The sequence below is a fragment of the Periophthalmus magnuspinnatus genome, chromosome 7 (genome assembly GCF_009829125.3).
Source record: "Periophthalmus magnuspinnatus isolate fPerMag1 chromosome 7, fPerMag1.2.pri, whole genome shotgun sequence".
In the NCBI taxonomy this organism is placed as follows: Eukaryota; Metazoa; Chordata; class Actinopteri; order Gobiiformes; family Gobiidae; genus Periophthalmus; species Periophthalmus magnuspinnatus.
The window spans coordinates 31,943,584-31,969,975 of NC_047132.1; the positions used below are offsets into that span (position 1 = coordinate 31,943,584).

Consider the following 26,392-nt stretch of genomic DNA (forward strand, 5'->3'; position numbering starts at 1 on the left):
GAATGCTTTGCAAAAACGTTAGCGCTGGCCCCGATCGCTTCTGTTGACATCATTAGCATCTGCTACCTGTCGCCGGACTCGAATTTAGTCCACCGCTTCTGAAAAACACGCAGAACTTAGTCACAGTTTTTAATTTTGTGCCTCTGTGAATTTGAGTTTGACACGTCTGAGCTGCCGTTTACCTTTAGTTCAGTAGAGATCGGCAATTCCAAAAGCTGAAATGATCCAAATGATTCTAGAAATGAAGGTGTGTGGAGTTTAAAAACACAGCGGAGCACTTCCTGTATCGCCACATGATGACATCACGAGGTGGAACGGAGCGTTTCCAGTTTCAGAGAAGAAGAACTCAGCGTAAATCTGCAGAGTTCGTGTGTTAAACATGAAACAAAACACAACTCCAGGTCTGTTTGTGCCGAGTAAACAACATCAGAACAGCGTAACACGGGCTCTTTAAAGAAACACTGCGTAACATTTCTGCTCGACGATCCGACGGAGATGTCAGTGCTTCGACTAAAACTGCCGCTCCACAGTGTCGCGTAAACTTTTCTGCTTCCACCGGACACGAGCAGCTGACGCCACGAGGCCAAAACACAGGTGAGATCTGAGTAAATAATAATAAAAAGCCGTAATGCGTAACTTTCCAGGCAAAGCATTAGCATCTCCATGGAGACGAGCAGGCGGCAGACGCTCAAAACTGCAGAAAGCGCCTCAGTGGTTTGTTTTTTTTTAGTTTTTTTAGCTTTAGATTCCAATTTCCTTCACCTTTCCTTCACACGTCACGGAACATTCCCACCTTTCGGATCTTTTTTTTGTTCCCAAAACAAACACAGCTGCTGTTGACGCCGCGCCGGAATAATACAAAAGCACTTCTCCACGGCGACAGTCCCAAAGTATATTTTTGTGATTTGAACAACCACATTCAACTTGGCTGTGATCTCGGAGCACAGTTTAAAAAAAAAAAAAAAAAAAAAAAAAAGTTTCATCCATAACTTAGACACAATATACAGTACGTCTACATAAAGCGCCCTCGTACGCGAGTCCTCCGTCACCGGCGCTGACACCTCCGCCGTCCCCATGGAGATCACGACGGGGAGGAGGAGGAGGAAGAGAAGGGGGGGGGGGGTCAGAGTTAAAGGGTCATGGGGTCATGTAGGGGGGGCGTACGAAGAAGCCCAAACAAAATGGCAACCAATCCTGAGTTAGCGGGAGTCTGCTTATGCACCACTGAAGGCACTTTTTTTTTTTTAAAACAACAGTGCTTTTGTTTGAGGAATTCGAGTTCAAGAAAGAAAAGAAGGACTCCTCTCACTTCTTCGCCGTTCTATCTTTTCGCTCTTTTTTTTGTGTTCCCTCCAGACAAAGCAAGCAGCTCAACTTAAAGCATTGGCGGGCGAGGAGAGTGGCAGACGGGGACTCGGATACCCCCAGGAATCACAAATGACTGAAGAAAGATTCGAAACCGAGAGGAAAAAAAATCCTTCGTATATCCAGCTTGAGTCCTATAATGCAAAATAACCCCCTTTTTCTTTTTTGTCGGCGCCGACGAGACGCCTCCGGATTCAGCGATTCCGCTTCGTCTCACCTTTAATAACAAACCCGGTCCTCAAATCTGATTGGTTGTTGAGTCAGTGATGTCATCAGGGTGCGTGTTTATCCCCCCCGGTGGTACAGAGCGTGGCAGGCCAGCTGACGGGACGAGGGTTTTTTATGTGTGTCTATGTGCGTTTAGTGTACGGGCCTACGGGGGGCAGTGTTTCATTCGTCGGCCCCGCCCCCGTACATGTCGGCCAGTTTCTTGAAGCGGGGGCCCCAGTCGTTGAGATAGTCATAGTCCTGGTCCCCTGTGCTGGATGAGTTCAGAGAGCTGACGGAGCCCGCAGTGGAGCCGCTCCCCTCGTAGTCGAACACCAGCAGACTGTCGTAAGGGGGCGCCGTGGGGTCATTGTCCGCCGCCCGCAAGCCCTTTAAAGGAGACACAGAAAGGTCAGAGGTTATAGCGACGAGCGAACGGCGAAGGAAAGACATTTAAGTACATTTTATTTCACTTTTTTTTACGACTTTCGAGAGCAGTATCTGTACTTTCTACTCCGCTACGTTTGTGAACAGGACTGAAAAGTAGTAAAAAGTACTTATTTTTACCGTGTTCGTGGAAATACCTCGACTAAAATTTAAGAGTTTGAGGGTCGGCTTTGAGAAAAATACAAATAAAAACACAAAATTTGTAAGAAAGTCGTAAGTTGATTTGTTTTGTTACTGTCGAACAAAATATCTAATTTTTTTTATCAGTATCACAAAACTTATACTTCAACAAATGAACAAAGTAAAAGTATTGTGTGAAATACTTTTACTTTTTACTCTTAAAGTACAACTACTTTTTTCATGTGATACTTTTACTTGAGTAACATGGTACCTCTGTGTCTGTACTTTTACTTTAAGATCCGATATTACACAAAAAAACAGACGTGGAGTTGTGTTTTGTTACGTTTGTGAACAGGACTAAAAAGTAGTAAAAAGTACTTATTTTTACCATGTTCGTGGAAATACCTCGACTAAAATTTTCGAGTTTGAGCGTCGGCTTTGAGAAAAATACAAATAAAAACACAAAATTTGTAAGAAAAAGTTGTAAGTTGATTCATTTTGTTGCTGTTGAACAAAATATGTCAAATTTTTTAATCAGTATCACAAAATTTATACTTACTTTATACTAACAAAGTAAAAGTATTGTGTGAAATACTTTTACCTCTTAAAGTACATTTTCAAACAAGTACTTTTTTCATGTGATACTTTTACTTGAGTAACATTGTACCTCTGTGTCTGTACTTTTACTTTAAGATCCGATATTACACAAAAAAAACAGACGTGGAGTTGTGTTTTGTTACGTTTGTGAACAGGACTGGAAAGTAGTAAAAAGTACTTATTTTTACCGTGTTCGTGGAAATACCTTGACTAAAATTTTCGAGTTCGAGCGTCGGCTTTGAGAAAAATACAAATGAAAACACAAAATTCGTAAGAAAAAGTCGTAAGTTGATTCGTTTTGTTGCTGTTGAACAAAATATGTCTCATTTTTTAATCAATATCTCTACATTTGCACTTTAATAAATGAACAAAGTAAAAGTATTGTGTGAAATACTTTGCCTTTTTACTCTTAAGGTGTATTTTTAAACAAGTACTTTTTTCATGTGATACTTTTACTTGAGTAACGTTGTACCTCTGTATCTGTACTTATACTTAAAGGTCCGATATTACACAAAAAAAACAGACCTGGAGTTGTGTTTTGTTGTGTTTTATTATTAGTCTGTAACATCTCCAAAGCTCAAAACGCTCTGTTCCACCTTGTGATGTCATCAAGTGGTAGTTTTAAAGTGAACAGCTCCTTTTACCTTTAGTTCAGTCGAGATAAGTGGCAATTCCAGAGCTGAAATGATCCAAATGATTCTAGAAACGAAGGTGTGTGGAGTTTAAAAACACAGCGCAGCACTTCCTGTATCACCACACGATGACATCACAAGGTGGAACGGAGTGTTTTCAGTTTGAGGGAAGAACTCAGCCTAAATACGCAAACAAAACACAACTCCGGGTCCGTTTGAGGATGAGGAAACAATGTTAGCGACCGGATCGAGCCTTAAAACTTTCACTCCGGTCTCTTCTTCTCCAAACGTTTTTTTTTTTTTTAATATAGTTTCTGGTGTCGTTTTTTTCCATTTACCGAAAGAGCGGAGAAGTTCAGTACCTGCGTAATCCACGTAATGAAAGCCATGTTGAGGTTTAGCCCGTGTCCTTGTTTAAAACCCTCTGTAGCATTAGCGTCCCGGGATGCGGCGTCTGCTTTTGGGAGATAGCGGGTCTATAATGTGCTCTGTAAAGAATCCTGGACACTGAGGCTTAAGTGGCTTTATCTTCGTGATTAATACATTGGCCAACGCACAAATAACAAAGATTATATGACCACGCGTGTTTTGTATCGTTTCATTCACCGTTTGGGTTTATTTTTGGCGCATTATAAGAACAATATGTTTGCTCATTGAATGTAACTGAACACGATGTGGATGCCAGAGCTCCGCCCACTCCGCTCTTTGAATAGACTGGACTTTACTCGATGGAACAACTCCGACCCCCCGGGGGGCGCTGTGGGCGGCACCTACAGCGTTTGTTTGTTATGTTTGTGATTTACAGGCACACGAGCGCGCTAAAACCAGATCGGGTGTGTGTGTGTAGGTGTGTGTGTGTTGTGTGTGTGTGTGTGTGTGTTGTGTGTGTGTGTGTGTGTGTGTGTTGTGTGTGTGTTGTGTGTGTTGTGTGTGTATGTGTGTGTGTTGTGTGTGTATGTGTGTGTGTTGTGTGTGTGTTGTGTGTGTTGTGTGTGTATGTGTGTGTGTTGTGTGTGTGTTGTGTGTGTGTGTTCTGTGCGTGTTGTGTGTGTGTGTGTGTTGTGTGTGTGTTGTGTGCGTGTTGTGTGTGTGTGTGTTGTGTGTGTGTTGTGTGTGTTGTGTGTGTGTGTTGTGTGTGTGTATGGTGTGTGTGTTGTGTGTGTGGTGTGTGTGTTGTGTGTGTTGTGTGTGTGTGTGTGTTGTGTGTGTTGTGTGTGTGTGTGTGTGAGGTGGAGGAGACAGATCAGTGTTGAACAGATGTCGTTTTCCTCTCGAGTGTGAATGTGTCATCAGTCTGTCAATCACTGTGTGTGTGTGTGTGTGTGTGTGTGTGTGTGTGCGTCTGCCCACACTGAGGCTCTGAGAGAGGGAGGGGGGGAGGGAGGGAGAGAGAGAAGAAGGGAGAGATGTAGAGGAAAGGAAAGAGAGAGAGAGGAAGGGTGAGAAGTAGAGGAAAAGTAGAGGGAGGCAGAGAGAGCATAGAGAGTAGGAGGGAGAGATAGAGAGTGAGGGAGGGAGAGAGGGGGGAGAGGAAAAGGAGGGAGAGGTGGAGAGAGAGAGTAGAGAGGAAGGGACAAAAGGAAAAAGAGGGCAATAGGGAGGAAGTGTAGAGAGAGGAAGAGAAATTAGACAGACCAGGAGAGAGAGAAGGAGGGGGAGAGGAGAGAGAGAGAGAGAGAGAAAGATAGAGAGAGGGAGATGAGAGAGAAGGAGAGAGAGGGAGAGAAAAGGGAAAGAGGAAGAGTAGACCAGTGGGAGAGAGTAGAGGGAGAGAGAAAGAGAGAGGTTGAGAGAGATGAAGAGAGTGAGAGCGGAGGAGTGGAGAAAAAGGGAGAGGGAGCGGAGAGAGAGGAGAGAGAGGAAGGGAGAGAGGGAGGGGAGAGGGAGGGGAGAGGGAGGAGAGAGGGAGGAGAGAGGGCGAGCAGCTTGACAGCAAAGTAAAACAAAGTCCCGTCCGTGGCCACAGTTTACATAAACAACAGCACCGAGAGCAGAGTCATCACATCTGTGTGAGGTCCACACACAGTGGAAGTGACACCCGCCCGGAGGTGGGAGTAGCTAGGAGGAGGTAACAGGAGGTGACAGGAGCTGGCAGGAGGTGGCAGGAGCTGGGAGACTCAGGGACAAGATTGAAAAGGAGGTGAATATTTTGCCAAAGTGTGAATTTGCATAAAGTGTCAACAGTGGATCAGAAACACCTCCTCTGACCCCTGTGAGGTCAGAAACACCTCCTCTGACCCCTGTGAGGTCAGAAACACCTCCTCTGACCCCTGTGAGGTCAGAAACACCTCCTCCGATCCCTGTGTGCTTAGATAATATGTTTTGGTTGAGGTTTAAATGTGAAAGACTTTAAAATGACTCATCCCTACACAGGCCCAGTGACAGACATTTGGGGGCCCGGGTCACATGGGGCCACATGGGCGTGTCACAGTGGGCGTGTCACAGTGGGCGTGTCACAGTGGGCGTGTCACAGTGGGCGTGTCACAGTGGGCGTGTCACAGTGGGCGTGTCACAGTGGAGGTGAAAACGGAGGTTGATCAACAAAATGGCGTCTTAAGCAATAAGCAATTAAAGATTACACTCCAAAAAACACTTTTTCACCCCTTGAACGTCGACGAAAACTATCACATGGGGGTATTGGATCGACCGGTTCGGCGAAAAATTTTATAAAATTGGCATCGCGATAATGTCCCATGCCCACTGACTCGACGGCGCCACCTAGAAGTTGACCCCTATGGGAGCGGACACACAAAAACCAGCTAGAACATGGAGAAAAACATTTTGCCGATTTAAAGGAACATTTTCAGTGACATATTAAAGACCGAATTGTGACGTTCAGGTTCACCTCGTGTATAAAGTCCCCGATGTCTCCCGGGTGCGGCACCACTGGTCTGATGGGGAACTGGGACTCGGGGATGATGGGCCGCTCGTCCACCCTGCGGACGCCGGGGGGTTTACTGATGATGTGCTCCAGGGAGTCGGGCTGCTGCAGTTGGCTCAGGTCGTAGTCCTACAGGCCACAGACACACATCATGAATGGTAGTCACGTGTCAGGCTGCGCACGGAGGCGTTGTCCTACCTGGTCTTCCTCTCCTCCGCCCTCTTCGTCATATTTCAGGATGTTGTCTCTGACGTCGTCCTCGGGGTCGATCAGCAGCTGTTTGGTTTGTCGCTCCTTCTCTCTGCGTTTGACCCACACCACGAATAACAAAACCATACCTGGAAAAAAGTGATTGTTTATATTGAGAGTGGGATTTGAACCACCAGGGGGCGCACGTCATGGTTGTGTTTGGTCCTTTTCTTCTTGCTTTCTGGAGGCGGGTCTTCTCCTGCTTGTTTACATGGAAATTTTGTTCCTTTGGCTATAAAATTCCACAGTCTATCCCCATGGAGAATATTTATAGTATTTGATTTTCTATTTCCATGGAATCATGCAGGTGATGTGCCGACTCCAGAAAGTTACACACTGTAGCTTTAAGTTCATTTGATCTGCATTCACTCTAACATTGACTTCAACCAATCAATAAAACTCTGCATTTTAAACTCCAAATTAGTATTGGTTATAAATGTTGTCGTAATAATAAATAAATACATAAAAAATAAAATAAATTCATAAATAAATAAAACAAATAAATGCATAAAAATAAATAAAATAAATAAATACATACAAAATAAATAAATAAATAAATAAATACAAAATAAAATAAATAAATAAATTCATAAATAAATAAAACAAATAAATACATAAAAATCAATAAAATAAATGAATACATTAAAAAATAAATTCATAAAAATTAAATACATAAAAAATAAAATAAACAAAAACAAACAAAGAAATACATAAAAATTAAATAAGTACATACATGCATACAAATTAATCAAATAAATAAATAAAACAAATAAATATATACAAATGAATTAAATAAATAAATACATAAAAAATTAAATAAATAAATTCATAAATAAATAAAACAAATAAATACATAAAAATAAATAGATTCATGAAAATTAAATAAATAAATACATAAAAAATAAAATAAATAAAACAAATAAATATATACAAATTAATTCAATAAATATATATATTTAAAAAAAACAAATAATACTAATAATACTAATAAAACAAATAAATAAATACATAATAAAATAAAATAAATAAATACATAAAAATAAATACAAAATAAACTACACTAACGCTGCTCACAAACTTGGTCTATCTAATCTAATCTTTTTTTTACAGGGGTTGATGGTTATTTCACAGCGTGTTGGCAAAGCTGAGGTAAGTTTGTTCATATAGAGCTGAATATATAAACGATGCTACAGCCGCAGTCGGCAGTGAGCGTGTGAATTATTGGCAGCACAATCTGTATTTACCCTGAGAGGAAAAGCAAAACCCGAGAAATCCAGAGACGCCACGAAGCAGCAGCCAAAGAAATCATCTCTACTACAGACTGTACGTGCCCCAGTGTGATCCGGCTACATATAGGGCCTGATAATTACTATAGCGACTCATCGTTCCATATATAATAGATGGAACAATAGTTTTTTGGGGGGGGCTTTTTGTTTGTACTAGTGGAAAAGGCGCTTGATTTGTCTGTTTTTAATGTTCATATCTTGATTTATGGACACCATAGCGAAAAAAAATACCAAGATCATGTAGAGCAGGTTAATAAAAGTGTTTCATTCAGCCGTTTACTGCAGTTTGTCTGTAAGGAGCTGAATGAACTGGATCAAGAAGAAAAGATGATATATTTCCATAGCACTAAAATAGAACAGGAATACCATGGTCATATTTTTTTCTTGGGTGTAAGTATGAGTGATAAAAGGCAAACCAAAGGCACATTTCATAGACTTTATATAAATGGACGTAGCTAACGCGCTTCCAGCTCAATCAACTGCAACGGAAAATTGTCACCTCTCACTCTGTAACTATAATTCCATGCATCTTACTTCATATATTTCATGTTTTCTGTGTGTATGTAAAAATAAAAAAAATAAAATAAAATGTAAAAAGTAGTAAAAATAAAGACAAAATACTGGTCGTGTAAAGCTAGCATCTATCAAGCGCAAAACAAATTTAAAGGGGCGCAAATTACGGCCGCTTTAAGCTTGTTTTACTTTTTATTACTCATTTCATTTATTCATTTCAAGCATTTCACGTATCAGGCACATCCAAAGCACATCTCACAGATTTGTTCCTATAGAAGCTCGAAAAGGAGTGGGAGGAAGAAAACTTAGTAAGCCCCGCCCCCTGTCTACAATTTGAACATAAATTAAATGCTTTGTTTAAACTTCCTATTCAGTTAAAAAAACAAAAAATACAAACTCGTAGCCATAGACTGTTTATATAAATGGACATAGCTAACCTGCTAGCCGCCGCGTTCCAAACAGGAAGTGATCATGGCCACACTTCCAGCTTCATCGGCTCTGGCTCCAATTCACTTTCTATTGAAAAATTGTCACTACTCTCTCTGTCAGACTCGTCATTTTGGTCTTAAATGTTTCGTATTAACCCGCTCTACATGATCCTGGTGTCTTTATTTCGCTAATTGTCCAGAAATCCAGTCCAGAAAATTGTTGCAGAAATCCGGAGTTTTACCTATGACGCAACAATACGGGGAAAATGGAAATAGAGCAATCGTATTAACCCGCTCTACATGATCCTGGGGTTTTTATTTCACTATTGTGTCTGTAAATCAAGATATGAACATTAATAACAGACAAATCAGGCGCCTTCTTTCCCCGAGGTCGCTCCTGTTAGCGTTAGCAACATTCACACAGATACTTCGTGCACATGTTGTACTGACTGAGTAATATGATGATGCAGATGAGGATGGAGATGATGGCTCCAGTCCCGAGTCCCGTGGCGGCCACAGCTCCGAGCGTGGTGCAGTCTCCGTGCTCGTTACAGGGGCACACTTTGACCTTTATGACCGATCGGTTGGACAGAGGGGGGTTCCCCGAGTCGGACACGATTATAGGAACCTCATAGACCCCGGGCTCCAGGTAGATCTGATACCGCAGACCCAGACGTGCATAGTCGCCTGTGGAGGAGACACACAAATTAACAGGTTTATAGCACATTTATCAATAAACACTAACACGTCTGCACAAACAGCTGTGCAGGAATTTGGTTAAAGTAAGAAGAAATATACAAACACATTTAACTGTTTGCTATTGCAATTTAATAATAAACACTGAACTGGGTCTGAGTGTTTGCCCACTGATCCAAAGTTTGCCGGTTCAAATCCCTCTTTTGACATAAAACATCATCGATAGAATGATCAGATCCACTGAATCACAGGTTGGCGGTGCGATTCCACAGATGAATACTGTCGTTGGCAAGAGACTTAACCCATTTCCTGCTCCAGTTTCTGTGTAAACTGGTGTATGTCTTGGTTTCCTTGGTTACAAGCTTGTTTACCTGGTTACCATCTTGGTTTCCTTGTTTACGATCTTGGTTTCCTTGGTTACGAGTTTGGTTTCCTTGGTTACGAGTTTGGTTTCCTTGATTACGAGTTTGGTTTCCTTGGTTACGAGCTTGGTTTCCTTGGTCATGAGCTCGTTCACCTGGTTACGAGCTTGGTTTGCTTGGTTACGAGTTTGGTTTCCTTGGTTACGAGCTTGATTTCCTGGTTATCATCTTGTTTTCCCTGGTTACGAGCTTGTTTACACTGCACTGGTGTATGAATGTGTGTGTGAATGGTTGATGTAAAGCACTTTGAGCCTTGAAGGTGGAAAAGCGCTACAAATATATCCATGATCATTTATCAATTCTGTCAACTGGACAAAAACTGACAACAAATAAACTAAAACAACAACAAAATAAAATCCTAAACAGTTCTTCTGGAGTTTGTCCAGGTCCAAAACTATGTACAGTGACGTCTAAAAAAAAACGAATACAAAATAATGCTGAAAAAAGATGAGGAAAACATGAAAGAAGATATCTGGTAACACAAAAAAGTATTTAATTAAGCTGCTTTTTCCTCCAAAGATGGTGCGGGCTCGATATGTGGGATAGAAGTAACATATATCCACTTTACTGCCGTCCTCTTGAAGGGACAAACATACAGCTGAAAACTGATGGATTATTCAAATGGGTATTGTATAATGAAAGAAACAGGGTTAAGTGTCTTGCCCGAGGACACAACGACAGAACAGCATCATCTGTGGGAGCTTGAATCGCACCAATCGCTCTACGGACTGAGCTACTGTCGGCTCCTAATGTACTCTGTGATAACTGAGTCAAAACATACTGCAGATCTATAGAGTCCATATTACGTAAATGTTTTAATTACAGATGATTGACGGCTGTTCATTTGAGCGGCGGTTGGAGCCGGCGTGTGGGAGGAAGTGTGACGGCTTGAACTTACTTGATCCTAATGTTCTTCATAGTGAGAAGGTGCCAATAACCTTCACACTTAACGCATAAACAGCATAAATAAACAGAAACCATATGTAAATGCCCCGTTCACGCATGCAGCCTGACCCGGGAATGTGCCTGCGTTTTGCCAGGACAGGATATTTAACACCTCGATGAAAACGAATCCTTTAAAATTCATACCTCAGGATTATGTAAATGTAAATATATTTTATTATAGAAAAGAAATCAGCCTCTTCTTTGAAACCTATGTGTTTTGTTTGTTTTTTTATCTTAATAAAGCACTCATGAAAAAGAGTCTGGTCTCTCATTGGTCTCTCCCTATAGAAAGATAAATAAAATAAAAATTAAATGTGTGAACAAACCAGAACTGATTTCCCAGATAAATTACTGGAAATTTGCAGGAAGTCCTTATGTGTGAACAAAGCCAGAAAATTGCCAGTACCACTGATGTGTCTCCCTGATTATGGGCTTGGGTTTCCTTGGTTACAAGTTTGGGTTTCCTTGGTTACGAGTTTGGGTTTCCTTGGTTACGGCCTTGGTTTTCTGGTTATGAGCTTGATTTCCTTGGTTACAAGCTTGGTTTCCTTGGTTATGGGCTTGGGTTCCTTGGTTACGAAGTTGATTTCCTTGCTTACGAACTGGGTTTCCTTGGTCACGAGCTTGTTTCCTTGGTTACGAGCCTGGTTTCCTTGGTTACGGGCTTGATTTCCTTGATTACAAGCTGGGCTTCTTTGGTTATGAACTGGATGTCCTTGGTTACGAGCCTGGTTTCCTTGGTTACGAACTGGATTTCCTTGGTTACGAGCCTGGTGTCCTTGGTTACGAACTGGATGTCCTTGGTTACGAGCCTGGTTACCTTGGTTATGAACTGGATTTCCTTGGTTACGAGCTTGGTGTCCTTGATTACGGCCTTGGTGTCCAAGTTATGAGCTTGGTTTTCTTGGTTACGAGCCTGGTTTACCTAATTACAATCTTATTTACCTAGTTAGACTACATGCTTGTTCTGGTTTTGTGTGCATAAAAATACAGATACAGTATAATATAATTTTCTAAATAGTTTTTTGTTACCACTGATTCTGGTGATGGTCCAGTTGCGTCGGATGCTCGAGGGGAAGCTGGGCAGCTCGAACACGAAGGGCCCGGCGTTGGGGTCAGTGTCGGCGTCTGCGGCCGTGATGTTGACCCCGTGGACGCTGCGGCTCGTGCGCTCACAAAGCTGGGACTCTTTTGGGATGAGGGTGGGCGGGTTGTCGTTTATGTCGATCAGGTTAATCTGCAGTGTCCCTGTGCCACTGGCCGGAGGGGAACCTGCGGAGAAGAGAGCACAAAGGTTTGGAAAAAGCAACAACAACTTACACGGACGATGGACAATATTGTTATATCGAAAATGTAGACAATGAGGCGAGGCGGGTTAAGTGTCTTGCCCAAGGACACAATCGCATCGCCAACCTGTGGTTCAGTGGGCAAATGCTCTACAAACTGAGCCACTGTCGCCCCAAAATCATATTCAAAACCGCAGAGACGATTCAGTGTGACATTTCATCGCAGCAAATATTGGATTTTCATTTTTGTGTTGTTTTTGTGTTTTAAAATGGCTTTTTGTTTGAACCCTATCTATCTATTTATTTTATTTTTTTGTTGTATATTCAAGTTAATACAGAGCCGTGGTCGATAGTAGGGACGGGACAATAAACAATAATATCATTTATTGTGATAAAATGGGTTGACAGTTTTTTTTTGTCAGCTAAAAAAATGTTAAAAATGTAAAAAAAATGAACTGCATTACACTTAAAATGCAAATAATTCCAAGACTCTAGCAGCAAAAATCCTCTTAAATCCTGTCAAGAAAACAAAAATAAAGAAAAGTTGTGGTTAAAGTAAAAAAAAGAGCTGACAATAATCGTTTGTGGGACATTTTATATAATCTCCAACAAAGATAATCGCCGTTATATCAACAAAATGTGCAGAAAAAAAACAACTTATCCACTTTCTATTACTTTGAATTACAGGGGGGCCCATATGAGGCTTATTGCCCCGGGGCCCCCAAATTTCAGTCGACGGCCCTGCTCATCCATAATATTCTCTGTTAAAGTTATAATTATTCATATCCATAACAACTATAATCATTAAATGTAATTACTGACCAGGAGAAAACAGGAATAGTCTGAAAACTGAAGCTAAAGTTGGACAATTTAGGAAAACTCAAACATGTGACCTGCAAGTAAGAAGTGAGTTAACGATCATGCAAAAAAAAAAGGTTCAAAACAGATAAAAGTTGAATTTATATAATTTATCCCCCTTATAAAAAGGTCACAGAAAATGAGCTCCCTCCTGTGGTCGCAGTGATTTGCATATTGCACAAATTGCTTTACCTCATGCAACCTCTAGATCAGCTTTTTATTCAGTGTTTAGGACGACACCACAGACTGTAAATATACACGGACAGAGCGAACCTGCTAGCCGCCGTGTTCCAAATATGAAGTGATCATGTGCTACCGGCTCCATCGACTCTGGCTTCAATTCACTTTAGACTGAAAAACTGTGGCTCCTCTCTCTGTCTCTGCTGCAGTCTGACTCATTTTGGTCTTAAATGTTCGTATTAACCCTCTACATGATACTGTTTTTTTTTATTTTGAGCTATTTTGAGTTTATTTTTTCATTAATTTTTTTATTTTTTATTTATTTTTTAGTTATTTTGAGTTCTTTTTTTTAATTTAATTTAATTTTTTACTTTTTAAATTATTTTAAGTTTTGTTTCTTTTGTTTTTTGGGTTATTTTGAGTAATTTTTATTTTATTTTATTTTTTTTTACCTGCTTCTTCAGACTCATTTTGGTCTTAAATGTTCGTATTAACCCTCTACATGATCCTGGGGTTTTTATTTCACTATTGTGTCTGTAAATCAAGATATGAACATTAATAACAGACAAACCAGGTGACGCCTTTTCCTGATGTTTAGCAACAGGTTTGATTGACAGCGTTGCTAAGCCCCCACTTAGCTAAAACAACAGTGTGGGCACATTACCTTCAACAGCCTCGCACCAGATTGGCTCTTTGGTTGCTAAGATACTCGCAGTCAGAATTCCAAATATGGAACGGTTCCAAATTCCCTCTAACCTCGATGAGCTTCATTTGACTGGAGCCGAGTGACCTCACACTCACTGTGGTTTTCACACCGGGTTGTCGGGTTTAAGTCTACAGTGGACGCGCATTCTGGCCGACCTATGTCTTTGCGGCGCATTTTCAAGAGTTAGAGCGGCGTGAATCTGACGTTGACCCTCTGTTTGCGCATCCAACGCGTAAGATGCCAGAGTTGTTAGCTGAACTTTTGGCATTTGATGCGGCGTCAACCAATCAGAGACTATGCTCCAGATATTTAGCGACGTCATTATCTGGAAAAAGCAGAACGACATCAGCTACAAACTAACAGCAACTTAATAATGCTGGAGCACCGGCTAGCATAACGGCTAGTCACAGGCCCAGACACACCGGCACCGAGCCGATCGCCTCTACTGATGAGCGATAAAGACGTTAAAGCCACTCAACCTGGGCTGCATCGTTCACAAAGACACAGGTAAAACAAAACATCTAAAGCACATGTGTCAAACTCAAGGCCCGGGGGCCAAATGCGGCCCGCTATTTCATTTTATGTGGCCCGCGACAAGGTAAATTTAAATGTATCACTGTCTTAAAATGTCAGTTTATCAGGAGTTACGCAGTTACACACACATATTTTGTAAATCTTTGCAAATTTGAGACGAACCATTTTCCTGATGTGGCCCTCGGTGAAATTGAGTTTGACACTCCTGATCTAAAGGCACTTGCAGACGGCAACGGACGCCCTGGACACGCGTCCACCATTTTGACTCAAATGCAACGGTGTCCAACTAGAGCTGTCCAACATGTTTTTGACGCCCCGGTCTAAACGCAGCATTTGTCCACTTCTTAAACTAGTTTATGTAAATGAAAGCAGATAGGGAGTGTTTTGCATTTAATATGTGCTGAACCACTGAATAAACTCTCAATTTCAATGTATTTTTAAAAGAACACACTAATGAAGACTACTGCGACGACACTCGTACTCTTAAAGTGAACATTTACAGATCCTACCAGCCAAAAACACTTTAAACTCAAACTGCTATCTTTGTTGCAGCCCTGAAAAGATTTGACTCAGTGAGAGGAAACCCAGCTGAGTGTGAACGCTCGGTTGAGTGCATGGCCTGAAGGATGCTGTTTTCGACTTTATTTTTGTTGGTGGTTCTAACATAACAAGACTGCTGACGGATTATCTGTTTATTCAAAAACGGCGGCTCTCGTTGTGAGCCTGTAGCAGTTACAATCAAACTAAGTTCTCCAAAAAAAACATAAAAAAACAAAAAACAAAAACAAAACAGTGATGAGTAAAGGCAGAACCAAACAACCAGCCAATAAAAAGCCAGCATTGGTTATTGCTCAAAGCTGCACTATGTAACTTTTCTGGTGGATGGGCTGTTATCGACTCGTCTCCGTGGAGATGTTAATGCTTTGCCTGGTATGTTCCGTCACCTGTTCGATCTGGCGTGTTCGTAAAGCGTCTTTGAGTGTCCGAAAACAACGATTTAAGTCCCATTTATAGCATTAACCCAATTTATCTCCATGGAGTGGCACGACCAGGTTAGATCTGTGGAGAGGCAACCCCATTGGAATCCATGAGCAATAAAAATACCTGCAATTAGATCAGAGCTATCCATGGGTTTTAGAATCGTGTGTTGTCATAGCGATTGACAATTTAATACAATATTTTTAATGGTGAAAAGTCCTCAAAATGTCTCCTATAATGAAGTCGATGAAATCCATGAAAAGATAAATCGCATGTCACACTATGGAAAATCCCAGGGAATAACAATAACATCGCCATGGAGAAACGCAAGTGTGAATCCTACCACAGAAAAGTTACGCGATGTACTTTAAAATAAGAATTATGCTGTATGTGAAATAATGGGACTTAAATTGTAAAGAGAAGCAGGAAGCTGTTTAACAAAAGACTGAGAACAAAAAGAAACTAAGTGAGACGTGAACGAGAGAAAAGCAGCAGAGACAGAAGTGGAGCTGGAGGAGCCTGCACACCTGAGAGGAACACACCTGAGAGGAACACACCTGAGAGGAACACACCTGAGAGGAACACACCTGAGAGGAAAACACCTGAGAGGAACACACCTGAGAGGAAAACACCTGAGAGGAACGCACCCGAGAGGAACGCACCCGAAAGGAACACACCTAAGAGGAACACACCTGAGAGGAACGCACCTGAGAGGAACGCACCTGAGAGGAACGCACCTGAGAGGAACACACCTGAGAGGAACACACCTGACAGTAACACACCTGACGGACATGAACACACCTGAGAGGAACACACCTGAGGAAAACACCTGAGAGGAACACACCTGAGAGGAACACACCTGACGGACAAGAACACACCTGAGAGGAACACACCTGAGAGGAACACACCTGAGGAAAACACCTGAGAGGAACACACCTGAGAGGAACACACCTGACATGAACACACCTGAGAGGAACACACCTGACAGTAACACACCTGACGGACATGAACACACCTGAGAGGAACACACCTGGCATGAACACACCTGGCATGAACGCCTGACGGACAAGAACACACCTGACGGACATGAACGCAGCTGATGGACAAGAACACACCTGACACAAACGCACCTGACATGAACAGACTTGAAGAAGCTCACCTGACAGGAACGCACCTGATGGACAAGAACGCACTTGACAAGAACACACCTGAGAGGAGCTCACGTGACAGTGCGCATTCCTCTTTCCTCAGTCACTCTCCCCACCAAGTCAAAACGAATCCAGCTCCTTACACACATACACTCACGCACACACACCCCCCACACACGCGCACACACACACACACACACACACACACACATACATACCACACACAAGCACAAACCCCCATCCCCCGTTGTGCGCTCACTGTCCTAATAATGACGCCTGTAACACGATCAAAGCGTCCTTGTTGCGGCGAATGTGCAGAACACCACTGGAGGTATCGTCGCTCCGGTGCGTAAAGCCCGGGCGGCGTGCGATCTTCGGCGAGCTGTATTTTTTTGAAAGGTCGAGAGCTTTTTTTTTTCAATAGAGTCCGCTCAGGAACTAGCGGTGTGTTTGTGCGTCGATGTTGACACGCTGCTCCCCGCTACAGATTCTCAAGGACCTTTGGATAATTATTCACATAACCTGAGGTGAGGTTTCATTCAGCGCCGCCATTACTGCTGTAACATTCAAATGCACTTTATATGTTCTCCGCTCCAGTCAGGGCTGTACCAATAAGTTTTAAGTGCAAAGTTACATAAGCACATTTGCGCTCTCTCTGGTGTGGTTGAATTGATCTGATTCGTAGCTTTCGCACAATCGTCAATAGTCTAAGTTCAGTAGGTTAGACAGGGAACACTCTCAGCTTCCTGTTTATCGTGGTATTCTAGACTTTATACTATTTAAAAGATGTAATATTTAGTTTTAAATTGTTGATTTCCATGGCGACGGTTCTAATGACTCTTGTCGATTGTGATTTTAATGTCGTTCTTCTCCCGTTAAAACACTTTGAATTACTTTGCGTACCAATAAACCTGCTTTTCCGTATTTTTATCATTTATTCTGAAACCTGTGTGCACATCTGTCAATTTACGCTCTTTTTTACGGTAAATATTTCTTAAAACTTCATTAATTTCCGTTTTCTTAAGGTTCAGTATCTGTATTATATATAATCAGCATTCGACACTTTTCCTGGCAGCTATAAAGTAATTTAAGTGCACAGCAAAGATAGAAATGTGCGATAAACCTCAACCGTTATTAGAGTTGCATTAGACCACATATGTCAAACTCAAGGCCCGGGGGCCAAATGCGGCCCGCCACGTCATTTTATGTGGCCTGCGAGAAGGTAAATGAAGGCTTGACTGTCATTTTAAATATAAGTCTGTGCTGCTTTAATGTTTGCATCAACAATAAACTAATCAGATTTTCCCAACAAGTGACACTGACAAATATTTGCAAATAATCATCCCAAATTGTCGGTGTGGAAGGAAGTTTCAAGAAAGACGCTAAAGGTGAATACAAGTTTGTGCTTTAAGGAGAAAATCTGTATGTTTTTTTGTGTTATGAGGCGCGGTCGGTACAATCTACGTCGACATTTTGACACCAAACACAGAGCTAAGTATGAAAAAGTGAGTCTGCAAGAAAAACAACAAATAGTCCAATAATTAAAAGGCTAAAAAAGTCTGTTTTTGAAGCAGAGCTGAAGGTTCTGACCAGATACACAAAAATGTCAGTTTATCAGGAAATTCAGATACACAGATACGTAATATTTGCAACTTGAATAAGTAAAAAATACAGAAACAGTTATTTAACAAGTTTAAAATTAGTTACATTTATTTTACGTGACATTTGTTTACATTTAGTGACATTTATCCTGCCGCACATTTATATCTGACCCCTGATGGCGGCCATTTTGCTGATGTGGCCCTCGGTGAAAATTAGTTTGACACCTCTGCATTACACATTTTGTCCATCCTGTATTCACGGCATGACATTACTGGCGTATTTTTGTGTATTTCAGGTGAAGTGGTTTGATTGTGCGGACTCAGGATTGTCCACCGCGATTACCGTATTTTCCAGAGTATAAGTTACACCTGCTAAAAAATGTATAATAATGGAGAAAAAAACAAATATTCCGCATATAAATTACAATATAAATCTGAGTATAAGTCGTACCCTGGTCAAACTATGAAAAAAAAAAGAGATTTATCGTCTGGGAAATACGGTACAAATGGACCTTTACGCCAGGACTGTCCCACTGCGTATTTATCCAATATTACCTCCTGTTTCTACTGAAGGGCTCCTACCAAGTAACTGAAAGAGTCTGATGTACATTCACCTACATGACACAGGCAAAAAGCTGGTAGGTCACACTATTTCTGCGTATTTACTGGTCTAAACGCCGCACGTACGAGTAGAACAAAAAAGGTCCCATGATTGACCCCTGAGGCACCCCACAGGTCAGTGGCTGTGATCTAGTGTGGGATTAAATTTATCTATCTCCGTGGAGACGAGCAGGTGATATCACATGGATAAATTACAGGTTGAGTATGTGGAGAGGTGGCCCCGCTCATGGGAAGAACGTAAGACTGGATATTTTTAAAGGGATTTTTGAGCATTTAAAACATCGGCAGTGAAATAAAGGTTATAGGTTTATTTCCAGAAAAGGTCTAAGCCTACCTGTAACCCTGCCCTAACTCTAACCCTAACCTTAACCCTAAGTCTTACCCTACCCAAATCCTAGCCCTACCCTTAACCTTACCCTAACCTTAACTCTACCTCTGCCCTAACTCTAAACTAACCCTACCCCTACCTTAGCCGTACCCTAACATTAATCCTACCTCGACCCTAACCCCGCCTTAATCCTAACCTAACCTTAAACCTACCCATAACCCTACCTCTACCCTACCCCTAACCTAACCCTACTCTAATCCTAACCTCACCCCTAAATCTTACCCTACCCAAATCCTAACCCTAACCCTAACCTTACCCTGCCTCTGCCGTAACTCTTTGCTAACCCTACCCCTACCTTAACCACACCCCAACCTTAACCCTCCCAAACCCTACCTCTACCCTACCCCTATCCCTAACCTAACCCTACTCTAATCCTAACCTTAACCCTAAATCTAACCCTACCCTAACCCCTACCTCTACCCTTAATCAACACTAATCCTACCTTAACCCTCAACCTGTAGGACAGTCCTGCTGCCGTCTCCAGCCCCAAACGTTTCTTCTCACACATTTGTCAAAGTTTCCTTCTCGGTGCTTGTGTTTCCTAATGTTTTTTTTATGAACGGTGTTTATACCTTTCAAGCTCCAGTGAACTAAGTGTTGGCAAATAGTTTAAAATGAGAGTGAATGTGTCGGTCTGGTCCCGTGTCATCCCTGCGGTATTCCTGAGTGTCCTCTCCCGCTTCCCTTCAGCAGAGTAATATCCGAGGCAAACGTGCCCATCTGTATTGACACTTGAAACAATCGCACAGCAGAGCGCTCTGTCGGTCAATGAACATTTGTGAGTAAAAATGTGTCCGAGTGGAGTTTGAATGAGATGAGCCCTGGGCAGACCGGAGCTTAGAGCTGTTTATCGAGTGGGTGTCGGTGGGTGAAGACCCTTAGATGCGTCCAATTACCGGTCATTTCCGTGTCACGGTCCACCGCCCCGGCCGTCGGAGGGAAGCGCGAGCCCCAGGGCCGTCCCGCGTCCAGATAAGAGCGGCGTCGTTTACTAAGATTTATGCAAAGCCGACAGATCTGCCAATTAAAGCCTGAAATGGAGCAAGACACTATCACTACTGCAGTGAGAGAGGGAGGGAGGGAGGGAGGGGGAGAGAGAGAGAGAGGGAGGGAGAGAAAGAGAGAGATGGGGAGAGAGGGAGAGAGAGGGGGGGCGATACTGCAATAAGAGGGAAAGAGAGAGAGGAGAGAGAGAAGAGAGAGGGGAAGAGAGAGGGGGGGCGCTACTGCAATGAGAGGGAAAGAGAGAGAGAAGGAGAGAGAGGGGGGAGAAAGAGAGGGAGAGAGGCTACTGCAATAAGAGAAAAAGAGACAGAGAAGGAGAGAGGGAGAGATAGAAGGGGGAGATGCTATTGCAAAAAGAGGGGAAGAGAGAGAGAAGGAGGAGAGAGGAGGGGAGAGAGAGAGGGGCTACTGCAATAAGATGGAAAGAGAGAGGAGAGAGAAAGGGGAAGAGGGGGAGAGAGGCTACTGCAATAAGAAGAAACGAGACAGAGAGGGAGAGATAGAAGGGGGAGACGCTATTGCAATAAGAGGGAAAGAGAGAGAGAAGGACAGAGAGAAGGCGGGGAGAGTGTGAGGGAGAGAGAGAAAGGAGAGAGAGTGGAGGACCATAATAAGAGTGAAAGAGAGAGAGAAGGAGAGAGAGAGGGAGAAAGAGAGGGGGGAGAGACGCTACCACAATAAGAGTGAGAGAAGGAGAGATGAGAGAGGTGAAGAGAGGGAGAGAGAGAAGGAGGAGGGAGATACTACCACAATAAGAGTGAGAGAGAAAGAAGGAGAGGGGGGAGGGGAGAGAGGGGGAGAGAGGGGGAGAGAGTATGAGAAAGAGAGTGAATGAGAGAGAAACGGAGGGGAGCAGAGAAGGGGGGAGAAAGAGAGAAGGAAAAAGGAGAGAGAGGGGGAGAGAGACAGAGAGAGAGGAGGGGTGTGTGTGCGTGTGTGAGAACGAGAGGGAATAGAGAAAAGTTAGACCGAGAAAGTGTGAGAAAGTAAAGGGGGGGTGAGAGAGTGAGTGAAACGTGAGAGACAGAGAGAAGTGAGAGTGGTGTGTTATCTCTCCCTATATATTTATGTTTATTTTTATTATTTTTTTTCCTTTCTACAAGCAGAAAACATCACAAATATGAAGTAAGATACGTGGAATTATGTAGTAAAGAAAAAAAAAAGACAGTGTGTGGTAGCGTGTGTGTAGAATTGATTTCCGACTGACATAATCTCATCTGTTTGGAGAACTCAGCCTTATGCAACCTCGGATTTACATATTTAGCATTTAAACCCAATACGGCCACTACACTCACCTCAACATGTACAATTTGTGGTTCATAATCGCTGGTGTTTAGCTTCCTTCCTCTTTAATCCCGGCCTTGCATGGGGAACACGGAAAGCAGCTTGTCCTGGCTGATAGTAGAATTATGTAGGCTCTAACGGGCTAAATAAATAATTATGTTTGTGTAAATTCCTCAAAAGGCACGGCATTAGCTCCTCTTTTTAGCTGGCAGCTTCTGAATACAAAACCGAGTGAGAAATAATCATTCAGAAACAATATAAACAAAAGCAGAGGTGTTGGGACGGCAAAAAACGAGCGCCCCCAAAGGTGTGGGGAGGCGTCAGATCCGTGTTTTTTTTCGACAGTTAAAATGGAGTCCAAGTCTACGCCGTGTCGCCACCTCTCCACGTCTCTCTGCTCCGCTCAGAGTCTTATAGTAAGTCTTAGTCTAATCCTTCTCATGTTTTGACGCCTGGCACTCCGGCGTCACCCACGGAGCCCGATTGATGCCGCGGCAAACACGGGCAAATCTCCGTCGTGTCTGTTTTCGAGGAGCTGTCAGTGTAAGTAAATACGGCGAATGTAAACGTGAAGCTGCATATACGACTTTATGTGATGTGGGTTTTGGATGGGGAACGGCTGCTTTTTGCGAGTATCCATCAGTGTGTGAAGTGTACCGCTGTGGCGTTATCCCCGCTTTATAGACACCGTTTGCATTATGGTCGGGGCGGATTATTGTCTCCGTACCACGAAGTAAATGGAGTCTCAGAGGAGGCCGCGCTTTTAAGATCGCTGCGTCAAAATCGTAACGGGAAGGGATTTGTTTTCGACTTTTATGACCTTATTTTGTCACTTTTGTCCATTTTGTTTATTAGTGGTATAAAGAAGTGGACTAGTGACCGACCGTGCGTATCATAGCAACCAAAGAGCTAATCAGGAGCGAGGTTGATCAAAGAAATGCCACTTATGACCCAACGGCAGATCAAAACATATTTAAGAAGGACACGGTGAAACAAAGGGGTTAGGGGTAAAGGTAAGGGTTCGAAGCTGTTTATTATTTCCTTCTTAAGTTTTTAAAGCTGCCCAAAAAAAAAAAAAAAAGTAAGTAACAAAGGAAAAAGACCGCGGTTAGTTGGAAAACGTCAAATAAGGACAGTGCGCTGTGCAGGCCGACCCAATACAGAACCGTAGGAGCCGCCGTCCCTACGCTAACGGGAAAAAAAACAGCCCAAACTTCTCCAAAATAAAGAACGAAAACGGCATGTCCAGACTCACCAGACCAACCAAAAGAAGCTAAGCTACAAACAAATGTCATGTAAAATAAATGTAACTAATTTTAAACTTGTTAAATAACTGTTTCTGTATTTTTTACTTATTCAAGTTGCAAATATTACGTATCTGTGTATCTGAATTTCCTGATAAACTGACATTTTTGTGGATCTGGTCAGAACCTTCAGCTCTGCTTCAAAAACAGACTTTTTTAGCCTTTTAATTATTGGACTATTTGTTGTTTTTCTTGCAGTCTCACTTTTTCATACTTAGCTCCGTGTTTGGTGTCAAAATGTCGACGTAGATTGTACCGACCGCGCCTCATAACACAAAAAAACATACAGATTTTCTCCTTAAAGCACAAACTTGTATTCACCTTTAGCGTCTTTCTTGAAACTGCCTTCCACGCCCACAATTTGGGATGATTATTTGCAAATATTTCTCAGTGTCACTTGTTGGGAAAATCTGATTAGTTTATTGTCAATGCAAACATTAAAGCAGCACTGCACTTATATTTAAAATGACAGTCAAGCCTTAATTTACCTTCTCGCGGGCCACATAAAATGACATGGCGGGCCGCATTTTGCCCCCGGGCCTTGAGTTTGACATACGTGGTCTATGGTTTTATACTGTAAATGAGAGTAACATGAAACACTAGGGGGCACTCTACCAAATGAGCAAAGAAAGTGTTGAAGTTACTGATTTACTGTTTGGTTTTCCGCCAGTTTATCCCACTGTTAAAATAAGACATTTTTGCGATGCCCTTTGAGGTGACGTGGTTGTTCGCCGATACAAAACAAAATCAAATTGAACTGAAAAAAAAAAATAGACACCTCCAGCCGCCAGTTTGTCCGTCACATCTGTCAATCACTGGACTCGCCAAGAGACACACAAAGACTTGGCTCCAAATGGAAATCTTCAGGACAAAATAAATCGGTACCTGGCCGTAGAAACAATTAAATCAGATGTATTTTCAGAGCGTTTAACCGCGTTCTAGTCGTTTATTCTCATCGAGCCTTTGAAGTTGTTTGAGTGATTCACGTTTGAGGAAATAGTTTAATCTCTTATTTTCAAGACGCCACTTTGCCAAATGTATTTTCTTAATCTGTGATACAATTGTAATCGTTAAAAAATATCTATATTCTTAATTATTAAACTAGAACATATGAAGCCATTTATAACATTTTTTAACAAGGTGAATTTGTAGTGAGTGTCCAGCAGGGGGCATGAGAGCTCACACCACAGGGCGGGTTAAAGTGTCTCTCTCAGATTAAACAAATCACAAAAATTATGTAATGTTTGTAAAATACGTCTTTACAATTGTTCTAGAACTGATTTGTTTTTGAAAATAATTTTTGCATTTTGCTACAAAGGGCAGAAAAAAAGCTCTAAAATTAAAGGTTTTTATTCGGCACTCTTCTGTTTTAATGTTAATTTTATGATGATTATTTGTGATTATTTATGTTTTGATTCGTGTGATTTTAATGTCCTTATTCTGTAAAGCACTTTGAATTACTTTGTGTACAAATTGTGCCTAAATACCCTAAATACCCATGTTGTGTACCGTAAATTTTGGAGCGCACCTGAATATAAGCCGCACCAGATAAATTTTAAAATAAAAATCTATCCTGTGCATATATAAGCCGCAGGTTTTCATGTTGTAACAGATATTTACAAAAAAAGATGCTACACGAAGGTTTTCTTTTTCAGTTTTAATTTAAAACAGACTTTTTTTCAAACTGTGCCTGAAAATCGACACCAACACGACATCAACACGGGATGAACACACCTGCAGGTTTAGAAAATGAAACAGCACCAACATGGACCATCCGCGTTAATTTCGTCTTTTTACATCAACTAAGTTCTTCCCGCTGCCGCCTCCAACGTCGCACCATCAATTCATTAAAGCCAAACTTACGTGCAGTGGCTCTATCTCCTTCTTTTATGGTCAAACTTACGCGCAGCGGCTCTATTCCCTTCTTTTATGGTCAAACTTACGTGCAGCGGCTCTATTTCCTTCTTTTATTGTCAAACTTACGCGCAGTGGCTCTATTTCCTTCTTTTATTGTCAAACTTACGTGCAGCGGCTCTATTCCCTTCTTTTATGGTCAAACTCACGTGCAGCGGCTCTATTCCCTTCTTTTATGGTCAAACTTACGTGCAGTGGCTCTATTTCCTTCTTCGTGTGTTTTCCATGACGAGGCTGTGGCATTACGTGCAAAATGACACTTGAAAATCAAAACTACTGTATTTTTCAGCACATAATCTTTCCCCATGTCTGTCTCACTTTTGCGTTTACTGCGAGAGAGCGCCCCCCGGTGGCCGTTAATCAGTAAAAATCTATAAATCAGCCGCACCGTTGTATAGGTGCGTGGGGGAAAAAGTAGCGGCTTCTGAAATTTACGGTAATCCCCCCTTTCCTTTTTAATGTAAGAACGCAGCATTCGTGAAATTATAGTTGACGTAAACAAAGTAAAATGTAATAAAACGTCTTAATTAGTTGAATTTACAGGGTCAAAGTTAAAGTTCTACACCAAACGACGCCTTTTCATCACATAAACACTGACTATATCTCAAAAACGTCGTCCAAAACGTGTCGCCCTTCAATCCTCTGCCTCCTCCACGTCAGTCACTCCACAGGGGGCGCTGTGTTACACCTGACACCAACACTTTTACTGATACACGAGCGTAAAACACGAGCACACGGGCCCGTCCAAACGCATTTAAAATAAACTGCACAATGTTGGGAACGTAGGGTAAACACGAGGCGCTGGTCGTCACAGATAAGACCAATCAGGAAGGAAGTGTTTGTACATCAGACACAAACTGAAAGAAGAAAAGTACTTTAACTTTGGCTCTGTGGTTTGGTTTGTGAGGCCTGATAATATAAATACTTCTTAAGGAAACGTGGAGATGGAAACAGATGAGGTGACAGATGGTGTGAAAGACAGAAACGCAAAAAAAAGTCAGAATTTAATTGAACGATAATAAAACAAGAAGTGAAACGTTTGCATTTGAATCTTCAGTTATCTATGTTAGCATGATTTCGTTTTGCCCATAGACTGTATATATATATAAAAGGACGTAGCTAACCCGCTAGCCGCCGCGTTCAAAACAGGAAGTGATCATGGTCGCGCTTTCAGCTCCATCGACTCTGGCTCCAATTCGCTTTCTATTGAAAAACTGTGTTCTGTCTCTCTGTACCTGCTGCGGTCAGACTCGTCGTTTTGGTTTTAAATGTTTCGTATTAACCCGCTCTACGTGATCGTGAGGTTTTTATTTCGCTATTTTGTCCGTAAATCAAGATATGAACGTTAGTAAAAGACAAAACTGTCCGTCTATGGTATTTCCCCATCACGGACATATTGTAAAAGCAGCTCTCAGGGTCAAAATAAAATCACTGTTTGCTCCTCTGTTTCTAACTATAAAGCATTTTATTGTCCAAGAACCAGGAAGTGAGTTGTTAGCATTAGCATACGAGCTGCCAATCTCTGCGCTGGTCTCTGAAAGTTTTGTAAAAGTGTTTTAAAATACTGCAGTGAGTACAGAGGCTGCTAATACGCAAGAAAAGTGAGGAATGACTTTTGACCGACGCAAACTGTTTAAAACAAACTAGTTCTTTTTCCATGTTTTTAAAGCTAACCTATTCTTCAGAGTTTTTAAGACGCCTTCCTCTCTTTTTTGTCCTCATCTTTTCCTCTCTTCCCCCCTCTCCATCTCTCACCATCTTCCCCTCCCTCCCCCTCTTCCTCTCTTCGCCCTTGCT

General features: G+C 42.0%; 1 protein-coding gene across 2 annotated transcripts in view; it reads right to left on the bottom strand.

Moving 5' to 3' along the window:
• Positions 1-1,602: 1,602 nt before the first annotated feature.
• Positions 1,603-26,392, bottom strand: part of LOC117373074 (cadherin-4-like) — a 535,276-nt gene continuing 510,486 nt past the window's right edge. For both annotated transcript variants that reach the window (XM_055223000.1, XM_055223001.1), the window contains 5 exons: positions 11,821-12,060; positions 9,176-9,412; positions 6,448-6,587; positions 6,214-6,378; positions 1,603-1,962 (listed from right to left, as the gene is read on the bottom strand). In XM_055223000.1, coding sequence (XP_055078975.1) covers positions 1,756-1,962; positions 6,214-6,378; positions 6,448-6,587; positions 9,176-9,412; positions 11,821-12,060 — 989 coding nt within the window. In that variant the 3' untranslated portion in view covers positions 1,603-1,755. The remainder of the gene's footprint in view (positions 1,963-6,213; positions 6,379-6,447; positions 6,588-9,175; positions 9,413-11,820; positions 12,061-26,392) is intronic.